A 21,321-nucleotide genomic window follows, 5' to 3' on the forward strand; every position below is an offset into this window, starting at 1 on the left:
ATAATGCTGCTTCGAAATATTTCATAGTAGGCATTGTCATCATGGTAATCTGTCACCACCCTGGGGGTCTGAGTCCTCACCTTTCACCAGAGTTTTGGAGAAAATACCAAAGCGGGAGAGGGATTTGCCCTCCAGGCCAGCCCTAGATTACTCCAGTGCCCTAGAAGCCCCAGTGAAAGAGAGACCTGCTTTTCCAGCCCTTATCCAGCCCAAGGTCAGTTTACAGTCCAGGTACTCAAGCAAAGCTTGAGCCTCTTTGTGGGACTCTCCAGCCGGACCTTCACACAGAGCTATCAAGGGTGCTTTGCCTGTACTGCGACTTACCAGAACCCCGGCCTCTTGAGTTGCTTGGACATTGCCTGTCCAGAACCTGAGCTTTGTGATACTGGACCCAGATCCTGTTTTTGTCTAACTTTATCTTGTCAGAACCTGAAAATGTGCTTGACTCTGCCTTATGGAACTTGAACTTTGATTTGCTTGAGCTTTCCCTTGCTAAACACAGACACACACACACCACACACCAGCGCTTGGGCTAGAACACCATCTGACTGAGACCACCACCTGGAACTGAACATAATCCTTACAGCAAGCTTGTAAAGTAAGTCAATATTATTACTCACATATTATAAATGGGGAGCCGAATGGTTTGCCTAAGGCCACCTATTGGGCAGAATCTGAACCAGATTTTCCACAGATAACACCTGTAGCCCAGCAAACAGCCCTCTTGTTTAAAGTGCATGTGTTATGTTGTCGCAATATTATTTCTACTTCTTCCTGGGCACACGCCAAGGGAGCCGGGCTGGAATTCCTTTGCTAGCTCAGAAATGAAACATCAAACAGCACAGGCTTTAGCAATTCGAGTTCCCTAATGTCATTGTCTTCAAGAACCTGGCCTGAAGCCCTGGAACGGAAATTGCTTAACTTGTGTTAATCCTCATCAGGGGAAGAAGAAAGATATATCCTTGAACAAGGTTTAGCACAAGGACATCTTCTCCATATCTTTCACTTGATGGGATCACGTCTTTTACGGAGACTACACGAAGCACTTAACAAAGACAACACTCTCGCAGAAGCAGCAAAAAGTTATCTAAACTGGGTAAACCCAAGCATGGAATGCATGAGAGGCTGGATGGCACACAGCCTTGCTTTTTATTTAGACGAATCTGTGTATCCATGACTGGAGCAGAACATACAAGGCATGCCACTACCCCCATAGACCACAGTGCCCATTGCCAGTCTATGTGCATTTACAGAAACCCATTTGAATGCTTGGGACAAGAAGGGTGAATGCTATATACTCTCTTGGCCCAATGGAAAAGAGGAAGTATAATTGCTAACTGAGATGAGGTGGATTCAAAGGACTGCATCCAATGCTGCAGAGAGTTCTGCTCGTACAATGGGATTCCCTCTCCCTCCCCCAAAATCTTTTGGGGAGGGTCTCCCAACCCCCAGGAGGAGGTTTTGAGGGTGCGCGCTGGGGAGAGTAGCGGAAGGGGGAGTTCTGTCGTGCAAGTGTAAGTCTTGATGTTTTCTGCAAAACCAAGCCACTGCGCCAACATCTGTTTGAGGCTACGAGGAGGCATAAATTAGCTATGTGTTATGTCAAGAAGTAAGGGGAACCAGGTGGCGCTGTGGGTTAAACCACTGAGCCTAGGGCTTGCTGATCAGAAGGTCGGCGGTTCGAATCCCTGTGACGGGGTGAGCTCCCGTTGCTTGGTCCCAGCTCCTGCCAACCTAGCAGTTCGAAAGCACGCCAAAGTGCAAGTAGATAAATAGGAACTGCTACAGCGGGAAGGTAAATGGCGTTTCCATGTGCTGCTCTGGTTTGCCAGAAGCGGCTTTGTCATGCTGGCCACATGACCTGGAAGCTATACGCCGGCTCCCTCGGCCAATAATGTGAGATGAGCGCGCAACCCCAGAGTCGGTCATGACTGGACCTAATGGTCAGGGGTCCCTTTACCTTTACGTCAAGAAGTACTTTATGGCACCTGCCTTAAATCTACCGGCAATCCATTTCATACTTGTCGTGGGCCAGTCCTACCAATAGGCAGAGTGAGGTGGTTGCCTCAAGCAGCTGTTTTGGGGAGTGGTGGAAAAGCAGCAAGTTCTTTATTTCATTTTTGTTGTTGTTGCTGTTGTATATTCAACCTCTCCCGAAGAGCTGCTTGTGGGATTTTCTGCCTCACACACCAAAATAACTTGGCTGACCTCAAAGTACCTCTGCACTGTGACTTGTGGAGAGGGCACCAATTACTTTTCCACTAAGTTAGCAAAACGTCTTGGGCCAGACTTGCAGACTGTTGTATCTAAGAATCTTCTGGTCATTCTGCTGTGTTCAATGGCCTTTGGGTGTGGATGGGCTGCTCCTCATCCTTTTTTACTGTTTTTTTTAAAAAAACCACAAGATGACAAGAGCAAAAAATGTTTTCATTTTGTTTCCAGACTTTGCTCCTGTCCAGATGAGGACTGGGTGAAGTTTATGCTGTTGACACAGGCGAAGAAATCTAAACAACAGAAATGGAACCCACGAAATAGGTGAGCTAGCGTGGAAGATTTTTGCGCGCGCACACAGTTTTGGTGATGGCAGAATGCTGACAAGAGGGCTTTTCTGTTCTACACAAAAGAATATTAAAAGTTAAACAATTGCAGGTCTCCGAGGTGTGGGCTTCAAGTCCTTCTGGGCCACTGGGAAGAGTTAAGAAAGGCTCAAAGAAAACCCAGCAATTCCCAGCTCTAAGAGTTTTTGACACTTATTCTACTTTTAGTTATGAAATCTGTATCCTCTCAGTCATGCAAGAAACTCACGAGAAGCATCAAGAAAAGTCTTGACTAACCATCTGCCTGCTAAGTACATTTTGCACAGAACACTTAGGTCCAAAGGAAATGTGACTTTAAAATGTGTTCCTGCATCCAACATACAGGGTTTTTAACAGGGTTCTTGTATATCCCAGCAGTCGCTTGAAATAACCGCCAAACTTGGACCCGACAAAACACTGGCCTTGGACTCCTTTAGGAAGAAAGGGGATATAGGTTTAATGAACTGAATATACTGGGTATGCTATGATCTATTGTGTGTGTGTGTGTGACACAGGTGGCGCTGTGGTCTAAACCACTGAGCTCCCTTTGCTCTGTCCTAGCAGTTCAAAAGCACACCAGTGCAAGTAGATAAATAGGTACCACTGCAGCGGGAAGATGAACGGTGTTTCCGTGCACTCTGGCTTCCGTCATGGTGTCTTGTTGCGCCAGAAGCAGTTTAGTCATCCTGGCCACATGGCCCAGAAGCTGTATGTGGACAAACATCAGCTCCCTCAGCCTGAAAACGAGATAAGTGCCACAACCCCACTCTACGTAAATATAAATATTGTTTTTAATTCTTTTTGTTGGCTTCTTTCAGCACAGAGAAAAAGAAAAATGTGTGCTCTAAAATACAACAAAAAACAAGCGCAAAACAACAACATATGTGCCACGGCTTACAAATATGAAATTAACCACTTTCCTCCATCCATTCCAGATCACACAGAAAACTCACAGCCTGTGAACGACTGCAACTCTATTTAGAAAAAATCATCGATTTCGCCAAATACTCCAGGCCTGGAGTGTTTGACGTTTTGTAAATGCCCCTTGTGATGTATATGCAATAAAATAAGGGCATATCATATAAAAAGGAGCCAGGTGTGACATGCCCTTGTACAAGCCTCCTTGATGGCTTATTTTTTTTCCATTATAGCAATACTCCAAAGGGATTGGTACCAGCAGTCTACGCCAAGGCCTTGCACCATTTTTCATTGATGACGGGTGCAGTAGTATTGTGCTTTTTCATATCTCCCACCACTTTCTCCATATTTCAAAAAATAAATTACTCTTAACTTACCAGGTTATTGGGGTAACTCCTGCCGAAATAAATGGGGAAATGAAACTGCTGAATGCCTTAAGCTAACTTGGCCGTGTTCTATCCCAAGCAACCTCTCTAAATAATGTAAGGGTGTGTATGAATCTGTATAATAAATTCTTCGCTTTAAAATGATGCTATACCACTTCAAGAGCACTGGGGTAGATTTATTTCCTCCTTCCTCTGTTGTGTTGTGTGTGTTTTTTTTGTTGTTGTTCTTAAGTGAGGCAAGCCACACAATGGCAAAGAGGTGGATTAATCTGAGGTGTTGTTATGTGCACGGCTGAATGGCCTTCTGCTTCCTTGCAACTTACAACCCTATAATTCTATGATAAAGGGACAGCGAAATTGCCTATCTAATGAGAATACCTTCACTGTGCTCTCGGATTCCCCATTCATCAGCCACAGACAGGCTTGTCAAGGTTATATTCCAGGCCAAAGTGATTGTGGCAGTGCAACCGGGATTCCGCGGCAGAACGCAACTCCCAGTCCACAGCACCACTGTAGATCATTATTTCACACTCCCTGCCTCACCGATTCAAAAATTATTGCAAGATACTGTCGCCCTCGACCAGTTTCAGCTGACACAGCCTTTTTGCTGTTGTTTTTAATGCAGCCTTCGGTGTTCGCAAATATCCACAGCAGCACTAGCTGGTTCATATCAACAACTAATTTATCATTCTTTCACTAGCTTTCTCTTGGTCTTGAAAACTATTTCACTAGGCTGATTTGCCCCCCAATTTTCCCTCAATTCACCCATGAAACTGCTACTGCCACCTTGGGGTGGGATAGGGAGCTAGAATGAGTAAATGGATGGAAGACTCTACTGAAAACGGTCCACATCGGATTATGATTCAGGGCGTAGCAAACCATTGTTTACAAAGATGGCTATAGCATTTAGGCCAAGGATTCACTCCTGCCCAGCCTCCGCTCTCACTAGGGCTGGACAATATCTGGTTTTCAACATCGTGATATTTTGTTTAGTCGTTTAGTCGTGTCCGACTCTTCGTGACCCCATGGACCATAGCACACCAGGCACTCCTGTCTTGCACTGCCTCCCGCAGTTTGGTCAAACTCATGTTCGTAGCTTCGAGAACTGATTTCCTTCAGAATGGATAGGTTTGATCTTCTTGCAGTCCATGGGACTCCTCCAGCGCTGCCTCCCGCAGTTTGGTCAAACTCGTGTTCGTAGCTTCGAGAACACTGTCCAACCATCTCGTCCTCTGCCGTCCCCTTCTCCTAGTGCCCTCAATCTTTCCCAACATCAGGGTCTTTCCCAACATCAGGGTCTTTTTGATATATCACCAGCTAAACATCTCGATAAACCAATATATCACAATGTCTGAAATAAGGAAGGAGCTATGTAGAGGCATTGGCTGGCTTCGTAGTTTTTCCAACATTGTGATTTTTGCATAGCACACACACACATTATGAAACCGGTATCACGATACGGACTTCAAACCTGTTTTGGACAATATATTGATATATCGCCCAACCCTGACTCTCACCTCTCAAGTCAACTGTACTTTGACTGCAAAGGCTTCCAAAGTTGACTTGCTCATCCTGCTCTCCATACTTATTCTTCTCATCCCAAATAAACTCTACTCTTTTCTCCCAGCAGCAAGATTCACAAGTTTTCCCCAAAGCAGGGGTTTCTGGTGGGGGACACATACAAGACTTGAGGCGAGAAGGGTGTGCCACAAAAGGGAGAGATGTGGGGAATATGCTGTACAATATTAAGCCATCCCTTTTCCTACTTAACTGCATTTTATCGCATCTAGAAACAGCCCAGAGATAGATCGATGTTTTTGTGATTAGGTTATTATGCTAACTCGATTTATTTAGTAGAATATTAACAGGAAAAGGGATTCACCTTCTTAAGAGGGCAATGAGATAAGCACACTGGTGGTTCTGTTAAAGAGCCACACTTTCAAAAATTGACAAAGGATTTTAGGCTCCTTCAGGGAAGTACAAGAGGACTTTGCTCCAGGCCCATTCCTGTTCTTTTTTTAAAAAAAAATCATTAAAATTTCTACCTTGCCTCTTGTGACTTACAAATGAATAAACAAGAACAACTGCAATGCAAAACGGTAAAACATGCAAGGCCATTTTAACACAAGTCTTAAAAACAAACTGATAGAGCAAGCAGTTCTAAAAATTAATTTTCAGTTCTGAAATCGAGCATCTGTCAGCCCAAAAGACGCCTTAATGATTTCCTCCACCACCAGTTTGAAGAATGACACGTGGAGGACACAGTGATGTGAAAGGAAAATGGCCAGTAACGTCTTCTGCACATCCCATTGAAATGAATGGGAACTGAACGGGGACATGTTAAAAGCAATAAAAAAACCAGCTAGTCCAGAATTCTGCTTCCCACAAAGATACATCTGGGAAGGTCAGAAACAGAGTTTGAAGGGGATAGCTCTAATTCATGTTCTGCAGCAACATATTCAGATATAAAAAGGTAAAGGGACCCCTGACCATTAGGTCCAGTCGTGACCGACTCTGGGGAGCTTCCGGGTCATGTGGCCAGCATGACAAAGCCGCTTCTGGTGAACCAGAGCAGCGCACGGAAACGGTGTTTACCTTCCCGCTTTGAGCAGTACCTATTTATCTACTTGCACTTTGAGGTGCTTTCAAATTGCTAGGTTGGCAGGAGCTGGGACCAAGCAACGGGAGTTCACCCCATCGCAGGGATTCAAACCGCCGACCTTCTGATCAGCAAGCCCTAGGCTCTGTGGTTTAACCCACAGCGCCACCTGCGTCCCTATTCAGATATACACTACCTCTGAATGTGGAGTTTCCATTTAGGTGTCACACCAAATAGCCACTAGCAATTAGAACCTTTGAACTGCTCTTGTTCATGGCTACAACAAACAGTGTTGGAGGGACAATGGACAAAAAAACGCCTATAAACCATGAGTTTTGTCTTCTTGATCACACACCAGCATGACCAAGAAAGTTTCTTAAAACTGAAAACCAGTGAGCATGGTTTTGAGTGGAGAGGAAGCACAGGTGTCTTAATTCTTTCCTTGCCAGTTATTATTCTGCTTAATGTCAGTAACCCAAACTCTCTTTTTTTCTCCTTTAAACTTCCAGATGTGCCTTTATTCTTGTAAGCATGCATCTGTAAAGGGAGCTGGGGCAAAGGGAAGGATTTGGAGAGGGGAAATGGCCTATCATGGAAGGACTAAGCACCTCCCCTCCCTGTACAGTCAAAAGCACGTCCTTTCAAGAACTTTTTCTTTGAAAAAGCAACTACCATGGCTTTCTTACACATGTTTGTAGGTAACATGACACTTTACCCTCAAAATAAATTGTTAATGGGTTGTAAAACTAGGCTCTTCCACCCTCTACTCTTTTCTAGGTGCAACCGCTGGCATGGGTTTTTAATAATAATACATAGTTGTGAGACAGTCTCCATAAATCAATTAATTTTGCAATTCTATCAGTTCCACAGAGCTAATGGTTTTCTTCCTTTTATTTGCAAAGGACAGATAACTTACTCAATCGCCAATTTGTTGTTGTTGCTTTTTAATCACACACTTATTTTGTACAGTACAGAACGGGATGCGCTTTGCTGAAATTTTGCCAAGAGTTTAAGCACAGAGGTGCTTCTTATGTAGCACAGAACATGTTCCCAACACTTTTAAAAACAATTATGATACACTAAAGTCAACAGTACAGGTCTTGGTGGGATGAACCCAGCAATGCTTTCAGGGTCAAGACTTGCCTTACTTTCCCTTTCATTCAAACAAAGAGCCATACAACAGTCCAGGGAAATTCCCTAGCCAGAAAAAGATGTTGGGGGCGGGGGGGGGGGGCAGAGACGTGTTCAGACAATATTGATCGGTTTATACTTAGCTGGCAGAAGGGCTAAATGACTCAATCCAATGTATTGTGTCAAAAGGAAAATAGATGTTCTTAACATGGGGAGGTTTCTAGAGTGCGCTCTTAGCCACTCAATTCCATTTATTGCTCGTGTCAAAAGTTAACACTTGAGCACTACTCGTGTTACAAAAGGAAATCAGATGTTAAGCAAAGTTAAAGTGAGCCAGGATAGTAGCAGCAGCAGCAGTAACAACGGCACAGGTATCAGTATAAAGGAGAGACAGGGTGGGGATGGTAATGAAAGTCAGCTGAGCCTTATACGAATGGTCCAAGGTTCTTGTATTATTTGTTTGTTTTGCTTTTTTATAATCCGCCCTTTTATTAAAAATAATAATAATCAAGGCAGTTTAAAATGTACAAGAATAAAACCAATGAACTTTTTTTAAAAAAATAACAACAACAGTATTTCAAGGTGCTTTAAAGCACATGAGAATAAAAACCAACCAGGTATCCATAAAATCATCAATAAATGTATACAGTCGTACCTCGGCTCCCGAATGCCTTGGGAGTCGAATGTTCTGGCTCCTGAACGATCGAAAACCGGAAGTGAGTGTTCTGGTTTTCGAAGGTTCTTTTGGAAGCCGAATGTCTGCCATGGCTTCCGAACGTTTTGGAAGTTTGGAAGTTGAACGGACTTCCGGAATGGATTCCGTTTGACTTCCAAGGTTTACTGCTCACCTCTGCATAATTCCATCCTTATTTCAGACCTTGTGATATGTAGCTATGTTTAGCTGGTGATATACCACGATGCTGAAAACCAGATTATCACCCAGCCCTCACACAGACTGTGATTCGCAATATGTTGCCAGGTCAGATATTATGAAACAATTATCACAAAGTGGACTTCAAACTGGTTTGGGACGGTAAGTCGCCCAACCCTGAGATATTTAAACAAGAGGTGGTGGGGATTAAATCAGGGGATCTTTCTGAATGAAAGGAAAGTGGGGGCAAGGTTATGTAAAGTGCCATCTGTCTTGATGGCGACGTCACCAACATCATGGTGTAAGAATGAATGCCTTGAACAATCTCTCCAAAGATGCAAAGCGAGAGGAGCTGATGCAATGAAATTTTCTCTCTTTCTCTTTCTCTCTTTGGTGATAACTCGTAGCTGAGTAAGATTGTCTTCCATAAACACGGTTTTAACAATGGGTCCGTAAGTGACTGTGGAGGCCAATTCTGGATCCACACGTCCTTCCACAGTGGGGACATTGGTTTCCTGGCGGGAGTTGATCATGGTGTAGATTTGCCAAGCGTGCCTTCCTCTTAGCATGTTTCTCCCTTGCGTCCTGAGATCGAGTTTCTTCAAAGTCCATGACACCTTTGGTAAAGGCTGTTCTCTAACTGGAGTGCTCGCAGGCCAGTGTTTTCCAGTTGTCAGTGTTTGTACTACATTTTTTTTAAAGATTTGCCTTGAGACAGTCTTTAAACCTCTTTTGTTGACCACCAGCGTTACGCTTTCCATTTTTAATTCTTCTGCAATGGCGTTTGGAGTATAGCACACTTGGCACACCATATAGCATCTGGCTATATAGAAAGGCTGTGTGTTCCAGTAATTAAAAACTGCTCAGCACGACGTCAAATCCAGCCTCCCTTTTATAGCTCACGTACCACTAAGCCAAGAATTTAATATAACCTCAGATGAATGGTGCAGGCAGCTCCTCAACAGATCTGTTCCACAGATAAGACACCCTTTCATAAAAATGGAAGCTAAAAATAACAAAGGTAGGGCTGGTTGGTTGTCACCCCCACCCCCACTCCCCCCGCCGGCCAAATCTTCATTTTTATTACATTTTCCTTTCAATGAAACTCTATCTCGGCAGTGGCAAAACATACATATTTATCAAACTCCTTCAAACGGTAATGATAAATGAAAGCACCCTTCAACTCAAATATACCTGCAGAAGCATTTGGAAAGACTGAAATGAGATGCAGCTTGTCTCGAGCAATGTGTTTACCCTACTCATCTCCCAAAGATGAAACACTAGCAAGAAGAGATCCCCCTGCCTCCACCTTTTGAAGCTTTCCTTAGTGTTATAGGTTCCTAGCACCAGTTAATTTGGAAACACAGCATTTCCCCCTCCTTCCACTTCCAGCCCCTAAACTGGAAAGTTTCTGTTTCGATTAATGCAAACCCATCTTTGAGGCCATTTCAATTGCTATTGCCGTTTAATATGAGAAAATTTAGAATTGTGTTATGAAACTGCTGCGCGGGCTCAGAAGAATTCAGTCTGCCCAATTTATAATCATTTAAAATCCCACCTTTGCTTAATGGAATTTCCAGGGAATCACTTAAGGAGGAGGGATAACTCTTTAAAGCCCAAGCGTAGGTTAACACTTTAAAAGCTTCAAAATCAAAAGCACCTCGATCAAAACCTACAAACCTTGAGAGGGCTGGCTCCAGTCCTTCACGCAACTGGAAGCAGCAACTTTTTGCCTAAGCAGTTTGCGGCCTCCAGGTATTTTCTAGACCAGGTGGTCAAAGATCTGTAGGTTTCCCATACCCCTCCTTGAGGTGAACTTTTAATAAGAAAAACTTGACTCTTGTTGTGAGTAGAGATATACTTTACACGCAATTAATTATCTAGGAAACAAAAATATGGGCATACAAGTGACAGAATCTGGCATTTTCAAGGTCATGAATTCTAGATCCCTACTGTTCTAAGATCAAACAGGAGTCTGTGAGTGAGGCTTCATTTGGCCAAAAGCCTCCGAGTGACTGTAGCTGCTGGTGTGTGCGTATATAACTATCAAAAGTGTTTTTTTAAATGCATGATATCCTGCAGGTACACAAGCCAGAGAGCCAAGACTGATCACGTTGCCCGGACGTATATTTTGAAAAGTGGTTTGCCTTTCTGTCCGTCCATTCTCCAAAGGTTTGGCTGCTTCTTGACATATCATCACTAAACTCAGCACAAGGGTCCCCAAGGTGGGATATTCACTGCCTTTTGGATGCCAGGTACCATTCTGAATCAAGATGATGGACCAACTTTGCTTGGTTTGGGGCATAGGTTTGGCCACCTCTCAATGCATCATTGAAAAACTTGGGAGAAGGGCAGCCAAGGACATTTTGGCACCTGAGGCAAAATGCCCTGGTACTGCCCCACAATCTGCTCTAGGAGCCTTTGCAGAGTCCCCCGCACCTGACCCAGCAGTGAGGCTCTGCCCAAGGTTTTCCTTAAGGAGAGGCCCTTGCCAAATCTCCCTTCCTGCCCAGTGGGATAGAAAGGACCTGCAAGGGCCTTAAGGGAAAACTCTTGCAAAGCCTTGCCACCTCACTGGGGTACAACACTGTGACTTTGGTGTGACTTGGCCATCTTTTGGGCAGGGTGGGTCCAAACTAACCCATCACACTATCTACTTATTTATTTTTTAATGATGACTTCTACATATTTCTGGGCTGCTCCAGCTGTTCCATGCTATGGCTTATTTTATGGGTATGTCTTAAAATATGAGAAACAGGGTAGTACAGTGGTGCCTCGACTTACGAAGGCGATCCGTTCCGCGGCGCTCTTAGAAAGTCGAGGTCTTCAGTTGTCAAAGTGCCCGTTTTGCGCATGCGCAAAGCGCGATTTTGCGCTTCTGCGCAGGCGCAGAACGCACGCACGGCAAAAAGACTTCCAGGGTTGTCGACTTCGGAAGTCGAAACCTTTGGAAGTCGAGTCATTCGGATGTCGAGGTACCACTGTACAGAATTACGACAGTCCCGGTTCTACAGCAGTGCAGCATGTGGAACAGTGTTGTGGAAGGAATGCTTGGACCACAAGGCAGGTGGTCTATAAGACTGTAGGTTCTGAAATTTTCAAGCACGGGGTGGACCAGGCCCACCTAGAAATCACTTGGCTATGCACAACAACCGGAGATTTATTGACAACTGAAGGTGTCCTCCCAGTACAAATTGTGTCACATCTAAATAAGTCCCTTGGTGCCTTCGAAAGAATCCAGGGGAGGTGGGAAGCGTATCACAAATGAAGATTGTGTGGCTTTATTAGATTTGCACCTCATTACGCAGGACCCAAAGGTGAGATGATGTGTTTAACAGCGATCATTAGGTCAGTTACTGCAGTCCTCTTGTCACAGTGATGGGAGAAGCAAAAAATATAGATTTTATTGTTTTCACTCTCCCCCCACCCTTTGTACTTTTGCTTACTTTTACAGGTTTCCAGAAAACCAATAAACAACAGCCAGGGTCAGTTCCTAAGTAGTAACAAAGGCGCCGCACATAAAATACATGAACTTCTCTCTCCTTAAGGCTTATTGAAGACTTTATAGATGAAATACCATTCAGCAGTTCTTGGGTTGACACTTCCCGAGCTAATGTAACGCATTTTCCTGGATTTAGCAATGCACTTTCCTGTGTGGTTTGTATTCCACGTGAAAGTTACAAAATTGTTTTATTATTTAAAAGTTCCCCATTTTACCATTATAAGTGTGTGTTTTGCATGTAAAATGTTCCTACAAACTGTGCAAAATGTGAGAGTGCAATTTGATTGAGCAGCACAGAACAGATCTATGTTTGATTGCCAGTAAAAATTGAAACAGGATTAAATTAGCTTATTCCTCCTTTTCAAAAATGCGGTGTTTGGGGTTTCTTCACCCAGCAATGCTAACCTGAAACTTGCACAGGAATCAAGGAACAGTCTAATTGTGATATACTTTGTCTTAAAACTGAGACAAATGCAGATTTTATGGCTTTAACACAGTGGCTGGGCCCCTCCGGCCCACATGTCAATCTTGGTCCACTACAGAATCACATTTGATCCACAAGGCCATGTTTGAAAAACACAGCTGATAAGCAGGGGTTAAACCCTGCTTAGTTTAGCTTCATGCACGAGTTCTCCTGTTAGGAACAGGAGCATGCAGCAAACCATTTGAAAACACTTTTGCAAAGAGCACATTAGTATTTGAACCTCGAAGAACCAGGGGCTTAAAATAGCAGACTGGGGTGTTTGCAAAAGGGCTTTCAAACAGCCCTCTGCTGCACTTGGAAGTTTCAGCAGTCGAGGCTTCGAAGCTGTGTCACCATGGCCCACCACGGCTGGAAGAATGAGGATGTGACCCCCGCCACCAAAAAAGGTTCCCCGCTCCTGCTTTAACACTAAGATAGTTCCCTACCCCACCCCAACTCCTATGCTTAACATCCAACATGACAAAAAATCCTGCAGAACTCAAAGGTTTGCTTATTATCTAGTGACATTATGAACAAGCCTTATTGTCACCTAGAGACAGAATCCCACAAGGGAGGAAACCCTATGGCTATCTCCTGGGGTATGGTTTTCCAGACAGAGAACTCTTTAAAAGTCATCTGAAGCTAAATCTCTGGACCATGTACTGTAGTTGCTAACTACGCTACCTTTACACAATGCAAGTGTCAGGCCTGCAGCTCAAACAGACTTTTAAATGTTTTCACTGCCTTTTTTCCTAAACCAGACCCCAGAGTGTATACACTGCTGTCTGGCTTTCATATTCAGCTTGGGATCTTGATGTCTGATTAAACAGTTTGAATTAGCCCAAACAGAAACCCTTTTCATCTTGTTCTTTAATAACAAATGGGGAAAAAAATTATAGGCCTTTGGAGAAAGAAATGTATCATGTACTTCAACCACAGCAACCCGTGAATGACAACTATGTACATAAAGACTGTTCTTTGCACCAAATTAGCAAGTGTGCTCCGTATATTACAGTGTGGGTATCTAACTCAGTGGGGAGAAAGGGCCGCTACGGTGTATTTATTGGGGAGCTGGTATGCTTGCTCCCTGCTTCTTGAAAGTTCCCAGCAGGGAAACTTGTTTATTTTCTCTTTTTTATTATTGCATTTATATCCCACTCTTGCTTCTGAAAAAAAACTTGCAGGACTTTTCTCATCGCAAGCTGTTAAATTGGAGGAATCAACTATGTTGCTATCCTGCACTCAATGGTTTCATATAGATGCTAAAGAGCATGGGGGATCAAACTGAATATAATAATTTATTATAGAAACATAGGGTTGGAAGAGACCACAAGGGCCATCCAGTCCAACCCCCTGCCAAGCAGGAAACACCATCAAAGCATTCCTGACAGATGGCTGTCAAGCCTCCGCTTAAAGACCTACAAAGAAGGAGACTCCACCGCACTCCTGGGTAGCAAATTCCACTGCCAAACAGCTCTTACTGCCAGGAAGTTCTTCCTAATGTTAAGGTGGAATCTTTTTTCTTGTAGCTTGAATCCATTGCTCTGTGTCCGCTTCTCTGGAGCAGCAGAAAACAACCTTTCTCCCTCCTCTATATGACATCCTTTCATATATTTGAACATGGCTATCATATCACCCCTTAACCTTCTCTTCTCCAGGCTAAACATACCCAGCTCCCTAAGCCGTTCCTCATAAGGCATTGTATCCAGGCCTTTGACCATTTTGGTTGCCCTCTTCTGGACACGTTCCAGCTTGTCAGTATCCTTCTTGAACTGTGGTGCCCAGAACTGGACACAGTATTCCAGGTATTTATAATTTATACCTGCCCATCTGGCTGGGTTTTCCCAGTCACTCTGGGTGGCTCCCAACAGAATTAATAATAATAATAATAATAATAATAATAATAATAATAATAATAGTGATAAAAGAACAAACATTAAAAACTTCCCTAAACAGGGCTGCCTTCAGATGTCTTCTAAAGTTAGATAGTTGTTTATTTCCTTGACATCTGATGGGAGGGCATTCCACAGGGCAGATGTCACCACCGAGAAGGCCCTCTGCAACCTCACTTCTCGCTGGACCTCAGTGTCCGGGCTGAAAAATGGGGGTGGAGATGCTCTGAGGAATGCCACACTGAAGACTCCACAGGGCCAAGCAGCACTGCTCAAGCATCACCCTCTGGAAACAACCGTCCAAGTAGGACTGAAACCACTGCAAAGCTGGCTGCCCACTTCTAACTTGGACACTCGTTCCAGAAGGATACCGTGGTTGATGGTTATTGAGAGCTGCTGAGAGGTCAAGGAGAAATAAAGGGGTCACATTTCCCATCTCTCTCCCAACAGATACCCATACCTGCCAAGTTGCTGTCAGAGAAATAAGGGACCGGGCCGGAAGTAGCAGACCGGGCCGGAAGTAGCAGACCGCCATTTTGGAACTGGGCGGAGCATGCTCAGAAGTGAGTTTTGATGCTGCTTTGCCCAGTTCCAAAATGGCCGCCGCGCCAGAAGTAGCACTGCAGCCATTTTGGAACTGGGCAGAGCAGCATCAAAAGTCGCTTCTGAGCATGCTCCGCCCAGTTCCAAAATGGCCGCTGCACCAGAATAAACCGGGGAAAAACAAAACAAAAAAATTTTCAGCTAGGAACGGATTTCCCGGGGAATATGGGAGACTTGGCAGCTATGGATATCGCCAAACTGGGCAACCCAAGCAGTTTCTGTGCCCAATCTATGACTGCACATAGGTGACAGCAAGGTCAGGCCTATGTAGGTGCACTGTGTAGTTCTGGATTGGGTCCACTGGTGGATTTGCACAGCCCCAACCTTACTGCAGTCTCATCCCTTCAGACGGGAGGCTTCCTGCTGTGTCTCTGCCTCACCAGGCAAGCCACTCCTGTTCCCACCATCGCTGTCTTTCATCTACGTTGCCGGGGGCAGATGTGAGATCCAGGCCAACAACATCTGGAAGGTCACAGTTTCCTTATCTCTGCTATAGATCTCCAGCTTTTAAGGGTTCTTTATTCACTGGCACAGAAGAAGCAGACAAGAGGAAGGGGGCAGCGGCGGCGAGTTCGCGCTGCCGATCCGCGGCTCGTCTCGGGGCAAAGCTCAATGCAAAGGCGGCTCTTAATGAAATTTCTGGAAAAAAATGCAAACTAATGCTTTCTAATTTCCTCACTTAATCTAATGTCACAGCTGTCCCATTAACGCCAGCAGCTATTAGATACTTAAACAACCAGCTTGTTGAACTGCAATTTTATCATATGGCTGTATCCCTCCGCTCCTTCCTTCTCCCGGTTTTGATAATGCTCCATAATGGCGGTGAGGGGGTAATTTAAATCTCTGAAAGCCATCAGACCCATAATCATCTCTGGAAAATGAGTACATTTAATGCATTTTGCATAATAATAATAAAAAAGGACACCTGATACAAGCACGAGGTTCAAACATCAAGCCGGCTCACCCTACTACAGCTTATTTCTACAGTAATTAACGTTCCTTCTGAACTGCCTTTTTTCGTTAAAAGAAGCCAAACAACTCCATTGAACAAAACACATGCAGAACAAGAAACCCAGTAATGTTTGCTCCACCCATCCAAAAGCCCATTTGGCAGAGTCTCGCATTTTTGATGGGGTCAGGAGTGCACCGACTGTTTCAGCGCCGCCACAACCTGCATTATTTACAGTTATCACAACATAATACACAGGCAGTAATGGAGTCACCGATAGGCCACCATTTGCTTTTCGGTAAGAGGACGGCAGCAAAGGAAAGCATGCGATTTTGTGTCTCCACTGGGACAGATAAAACTGAGCAATTAACTCTTTTTCATGGTGATCGACAGATAGGATTTCATTGCTGCTGAAATAATTAAAGAAAAGCTAGAACGAATTCATTCCGTGCCCAAAGCTTAATATCCAGCACCTAATTTTTAAAGCCCCAACCAAGGGGCTTTTTTATTGAAAATATGTTACTTTCCCCCCTGTGATGCTCTTGCAATCCCACTTTCAATGTTGCTTGTGCGTGCAGAGGTTTCGGGGTGGTCACACTGCTTCGTTTCCAATCTGTGCATATCTCATAACACCCCACAGAAATCCCGTGACTTTTATTCTTTTTCAGCTTTCTATTAAATGGAATCCTGTAAATTCTTATACCACAAACATTCTGGTTTGGTTTTTGCCCTGCTTCAGCTGCACTGTAGCTCCTCCAGAAAGCAATAATGTGGTAGCATTGGGGAAGCACCTCAGAACTTAAGTCCACCACTAACAAATTATAGCTGCCTCGAGAACATGTTGCAAAATATACCCACAGTAAAACACACCAGTCTGGAAGGACCCCGGATCTAGCAAATGTGCACACGAAAGAAGCTTCTGTGCCTAGATCAGGCATCCCCAAACTGCAGCCCTCCAGATGTTTTGGCCTACAACTCCCATGATCCCTAGCTGACAGGACCAGTGGTCGGGGAAGATGCGAATTGTAGTCCAAAACATCTGGAAGGCCGAAGTTTGGGGGTGCCTGGCCTAGATTAACTTGACAGGAAGAGAACTATCAAGCATTGTGGGTTCTGATGCTTATCTGCCTTGTGAATAATAATAATAATAATAATAATAATAATAATAATAATAATAATAATTTATTATTTATACCCCGCCCATCTGGCCGGGTTCCCCCAGCCACTCTGGGCGGCTTCCAACAAAACATTAAAATACAGAAAGGGAATCCAAAATTGAACCATCTGGTGCGGCTCCCATTTACACAACCCAATGTGGATAACAGTGCACACTTCCATCACCTTGTAGGGTTGATTATCCATTGGTCAAGATTGAGCATGGTTATATACAGAAACCAGTTCTACTCAAGAGTAGACCCACTGAAAGTAACGGGCTTAAGTTAGTCATGCCAATGAGCGTCAATGGGTCTCCTCTGAGTATGTCTAATATTATATATAATCCACAGAGACTATACTTGAATCACCACCGAGACAACCTACGTTTCCAATTTAGTTTGCAGCAACACTTACCTGTTTCCTCATCTACATTGAACCGTCCAAGCCCGCTGCCATCTCGGATAGAGTACTGGATCTCGCCATCCCTGCCGGTATCGTCGTCCCTTGCGCTCACTTGCAAAACGCTTGTTCCGATGCGCGAGTTTTCCTTCACTGATCCAATGACGGCGAAGTCGGGAAAATAAGGGGTGTAGAGGTTTTCATTCACATCCACGACTTCGACTTCCACAAAGGAAACCGAGGATAAAGAAACCGGGCGGCCTTTATCCTTTGCCCTCACGGTTAGGTTGTAGAACTGCTGCTTCTCGTAGTCGAGCTCTTTGCTTAGGCGGATAGCGCCGCTGGCTTTGTCAATTTCAAACCTCCCATTGTAATCGTTCACCAAGGAATAGCGCACTTGTCCTCCAAGACCAAGATCAGGGTCTTGAGTTTCAAGCCAAGCAATGACGGTACCAACTGGCAGATCTTCCAGGACCTTCACACTATAGCTAGGGGGGATGAATGCTGGGGAACAATCATTGACGTCATCCAAAAAAACATTCAGAGGGACGACAGAAAACTGCTGGTGCCCACTCTCAGCTCTGTCTCTCGCCTCTATCTTTAATGTATAATTTGCCTTCGATTCCCTGTCTAAATGGTCCCCCGTGTATACTATTCCCGTGGAGCTGTTGATAACAAATTGCTGCGTGTCTGTCAATATGGAGTAAGTCACTTCCCCGTTGGGCCCCAAATCCCTATCTCTAGCCTCTACCTGGATAATTTCCACACCAATACCAGTACTTTCCAACATATTAACCGAGTAGCCTTCCTGCAAAAATAGAGGCGCGTTGTCGTTTGCATCCTCTACGGTTATAGTAAGCAATCTCCACGTGGCTTTCTGGGGGTTGCCTAAGTCATAAATGGTGATGTTCAGGAGATAGAGCTCTGTTTTTTCGCGATCCAGGGGCAAAAGTACCTTAAGCAGCCCTGTCTCCACTTCAAGGTTAAAGCAGCTGTCTGTGTTGCCATCCGATATGGTATACAGCACTTTCCCGTTAAAGCCGGAATCGGCATCGTAGGCCTTGATTTGGAATATGGTGGCCCCGACGGGAAGGTCCTCTCTGACGGATACGTCGGAAGGAAAGGATTTGTCAAAATGTGGGGCCTGCCTGTTCACGGAATAGAAATCCAGGAAGCCATCTTCAGTATTTAGCTTGACGTTGGCTTTAGCCTTTTTCAGCAACTTCTCCGCCAGCCTCTGTGCAACTCTGGTCTCTCGGCAGCTAAAGGTTTTAGAAGACACTTTCCCGTGAACCACAGAAATGTTGACAAACATGGAATCGGCGAAATTCTCCCCGTCGGTTGCTGTTACCCTAAGTCCAAAGTTGCTGCTCTTCACGCCTGCACCAGACAGGGACTTTTTGAGCTGCAGAACCCCCGAGTCTGGATTCAGGTAAAAGAAGCCCAGCTCATTACCCGAAATTATTTTGTATTTCACAAGCTCCAACTCGTCTATGTCTATAGCAGAGACCGCTGTGATGTGCCCGCCAACAGGGAAATCGGATGAAATCACTCCCTGACAAGCCACCTTTTCAAACAACGGCTTGTTATCGTTTACGTTGCCTATGTATATTGTGACATTCACCTCGCTTTCATGGCGGTAAGGCGAGCCCCAGTCTGAGGCCCTGACAATAAACCTGTAGCTCTCCGGGGAGGACTCAAAATCCAGCTCTTCAGATGTGCTAATAACCCCAGTAAACTGGTTGATGGAAAAGGGGAGTGAATTCAGACTAGCAATGCTGTAGGTGATGTAGCCGTTTTCTCCCCGATCCTTATCAAAAGCAGAAACTGACAAAATGCTAGTACCCACAGGGACACTTTCATTGACATAGGAGCTATATGAAGGTTGTGTAAACTCTGGGATGTGATCATTGGCATCTTCTATCCTGACAGTAACATGTGTTTTCAAGTATCCTTCCTTGTTCGTTACTTCTAAGTCATAAAATTCCTTGTCAACAATTTTTAAAGGCCGTGCAGTGGTAATTAGACCTGTCCTGGGATTAATCTTAAAATACTCTGCATCCTCGCTGAGAGACAATTTATATCCTTCGCCCTGCGGTTCTGGAGTTAGTTTAACTATAGCAACGACTACTCCAGGAGGAGAGAATTCACTGATGGCCACATCATATGTTTCCTTTTCAAACTTTACAGGGCTGCTTCCTCTGTTGGGACTGGCAATATGTACCAGTTTCACAGCCGAAAACTTTTGAGGGGACCCTTTGTCTTTTGCTTGGAGCGTAAGATTGCAACCATATGGGAAATGGTCCCAATCAATGGGCTTTTTCTCTTTGATTTTGTACTCGTTCATCCATCTGCCATCCTTAGTCAAGTGGAAATGTTCCAAGGGATCTCCAGCAACAATAGAAAGAGATTCTATCTCGCCGTTGGCACCTTCATCTAAGTCGTCCACATTAACAATAGCATATGTGGGCTCCTTTTCCGAAGGGAAGGGAATGTGGGTTACGACATTGATAGTTGGGGCGTGTTCGTTTATCCGCTCAATATGTATGTAAAGTTTGGCAGTGCTGCTTACTCCATTGTTACCATAGAGTTTCATCCCACGGTCCACAGCCAAAACTTCAAGGTCATACCGGTTTTTCTCATCATAGTTTAGCCGGCCGCTTAAGGAGATAACCCCACTAGTTGGATGGACAGAGAAGAGGTCGACTTTATTTTTAAAGTAGTAATAGAATTCACCGTTGGAACCAATATCAGCATCTGTCGCTGTAACCTGTGCGATGCTAGTCCTTAGAGGAATGCTCTCTGCTATGGTTACGGAATAGGTGGTTGGTGAAAACAAAGGCCGCAAATCGTTCATGTCTAAAACCTGGATGTTCACTTTCGTCCACGCTTCCAAGTCTTCTCCGCGGACAGAGCCCTTGATGATCAACAAATAGTTGTCCTGGATTTCTCGATTCAATATGGCAGAATTCCCACCTTTAGTCCTTATCCTAAGGAAGCAGAAATCGGCTATTACAACTTCCTCTGCCTTGAAAAAGCCTTCATCGTCGCCAGACACTATCCTGTATTTGATATCCCAAGAGAGGTCCGCCATGGTGATGCCCATTCTACTTTGGCTGTTAAGGTAGGTCCGTGCCGCAGAGTTCTCGTACACTGTGGTGTTGTATACGGAATGTGTGAAGTGGAAGCCAAATGGCATTGCCCCTTGAAGGCCATGGCAGGCGTTGGCCAAGAGCTGAACAAGCAGGAAGACTAGGCCAGGCGTGGGGGCCAAAGGACCTGACCAATGGCCCATATTTCTCTCCATCACATCATTCTTTCATCCTTTAAGAAAAGAAAAAAGATAGGAATAGATTAGTGGAAGACAAATATTCCACATGCTGCCATTACTCAACTGTGCTTATACATTACTGTTTTTTAATAAATAAATAAATAAATAAATCCGTTCCTAACATTCTGCCCCACTCTCCAAATAGCCTATCACATTCTAGAGAAACCTGAACAACCCATGTTGCAGAATAGCTGGTTGACCACAAACATAAATCAACTTTCAATGAGCAAATATGACAGGTTTACATCTTGGTGGGTCACAACCTGTTCAACCTGGCTTTAGCATGAGTGAGATATTCAGCTCTGACCATAGATACCAATAAATAAGCTGTAATAAGGGGGGGGGAGTCTGAGAGATATATGGGAACCTCCTCCAGCCAATGAGACCACCATAAGCATGGGTCAAGTTCTACCTTCAACTGGAAATGCATCCTTTATTCTTGCATGCCCAAAGGACTGTCATTCACTCACATGGGGAAAAGCAAAGAGCTGAACTCGCTGAAATGTTGTGGCGGTGCCAAAACCTGCCCAGTAACCCTGGCTCCTA

The 21,321-nt window shown here is 44.5% G+C and overlaps 1 protein-coding gene across 5 annotated transcripts in view; it reads right to left on the minus strand.

Moving 5' to 3' along the window:
- FAT3 (FAT atypical cadherin 3) overlaps nucleotides 1–21,321 on the minus strand; it is a 452,709-nt gene that overhangs the window by 315,740 nt on the left and 115,648 nt on the right. For all 5 annotated transcript variants that reach the window (XM_035116283.3, XM_035116282.3, XM_035116279.3 and 2 more), the window contains exon 2: nucleotides 17,460–20,768. In XM_035116283.3, the coding sequence (XP_034972174.3) occupies nucleotides 17,460–20,751 (3,292 nt within the window). In that variant the 5' untranslated portion in view covers nucleotides 20,752–20,768. The remainder of the gene's footprint in view (nucleotides 1–17,459; nucleotides 20,769–21,321) is intronic.

The sequence above is a fragment of the Zootoca vivipara genome, chromosome 4 (genome assembly GCF_965207765.1).
Source record: "Zootoca vivipara chromosome 4, rZooViv2.hap1.1, whole genome shotgun sequence".
Lineage (NCBI taxonomy): Eukaryota > Metazoa > Chordata > Lepidosauria > Squamata > Lacertidae > Zootoca > Zootoca vivipara.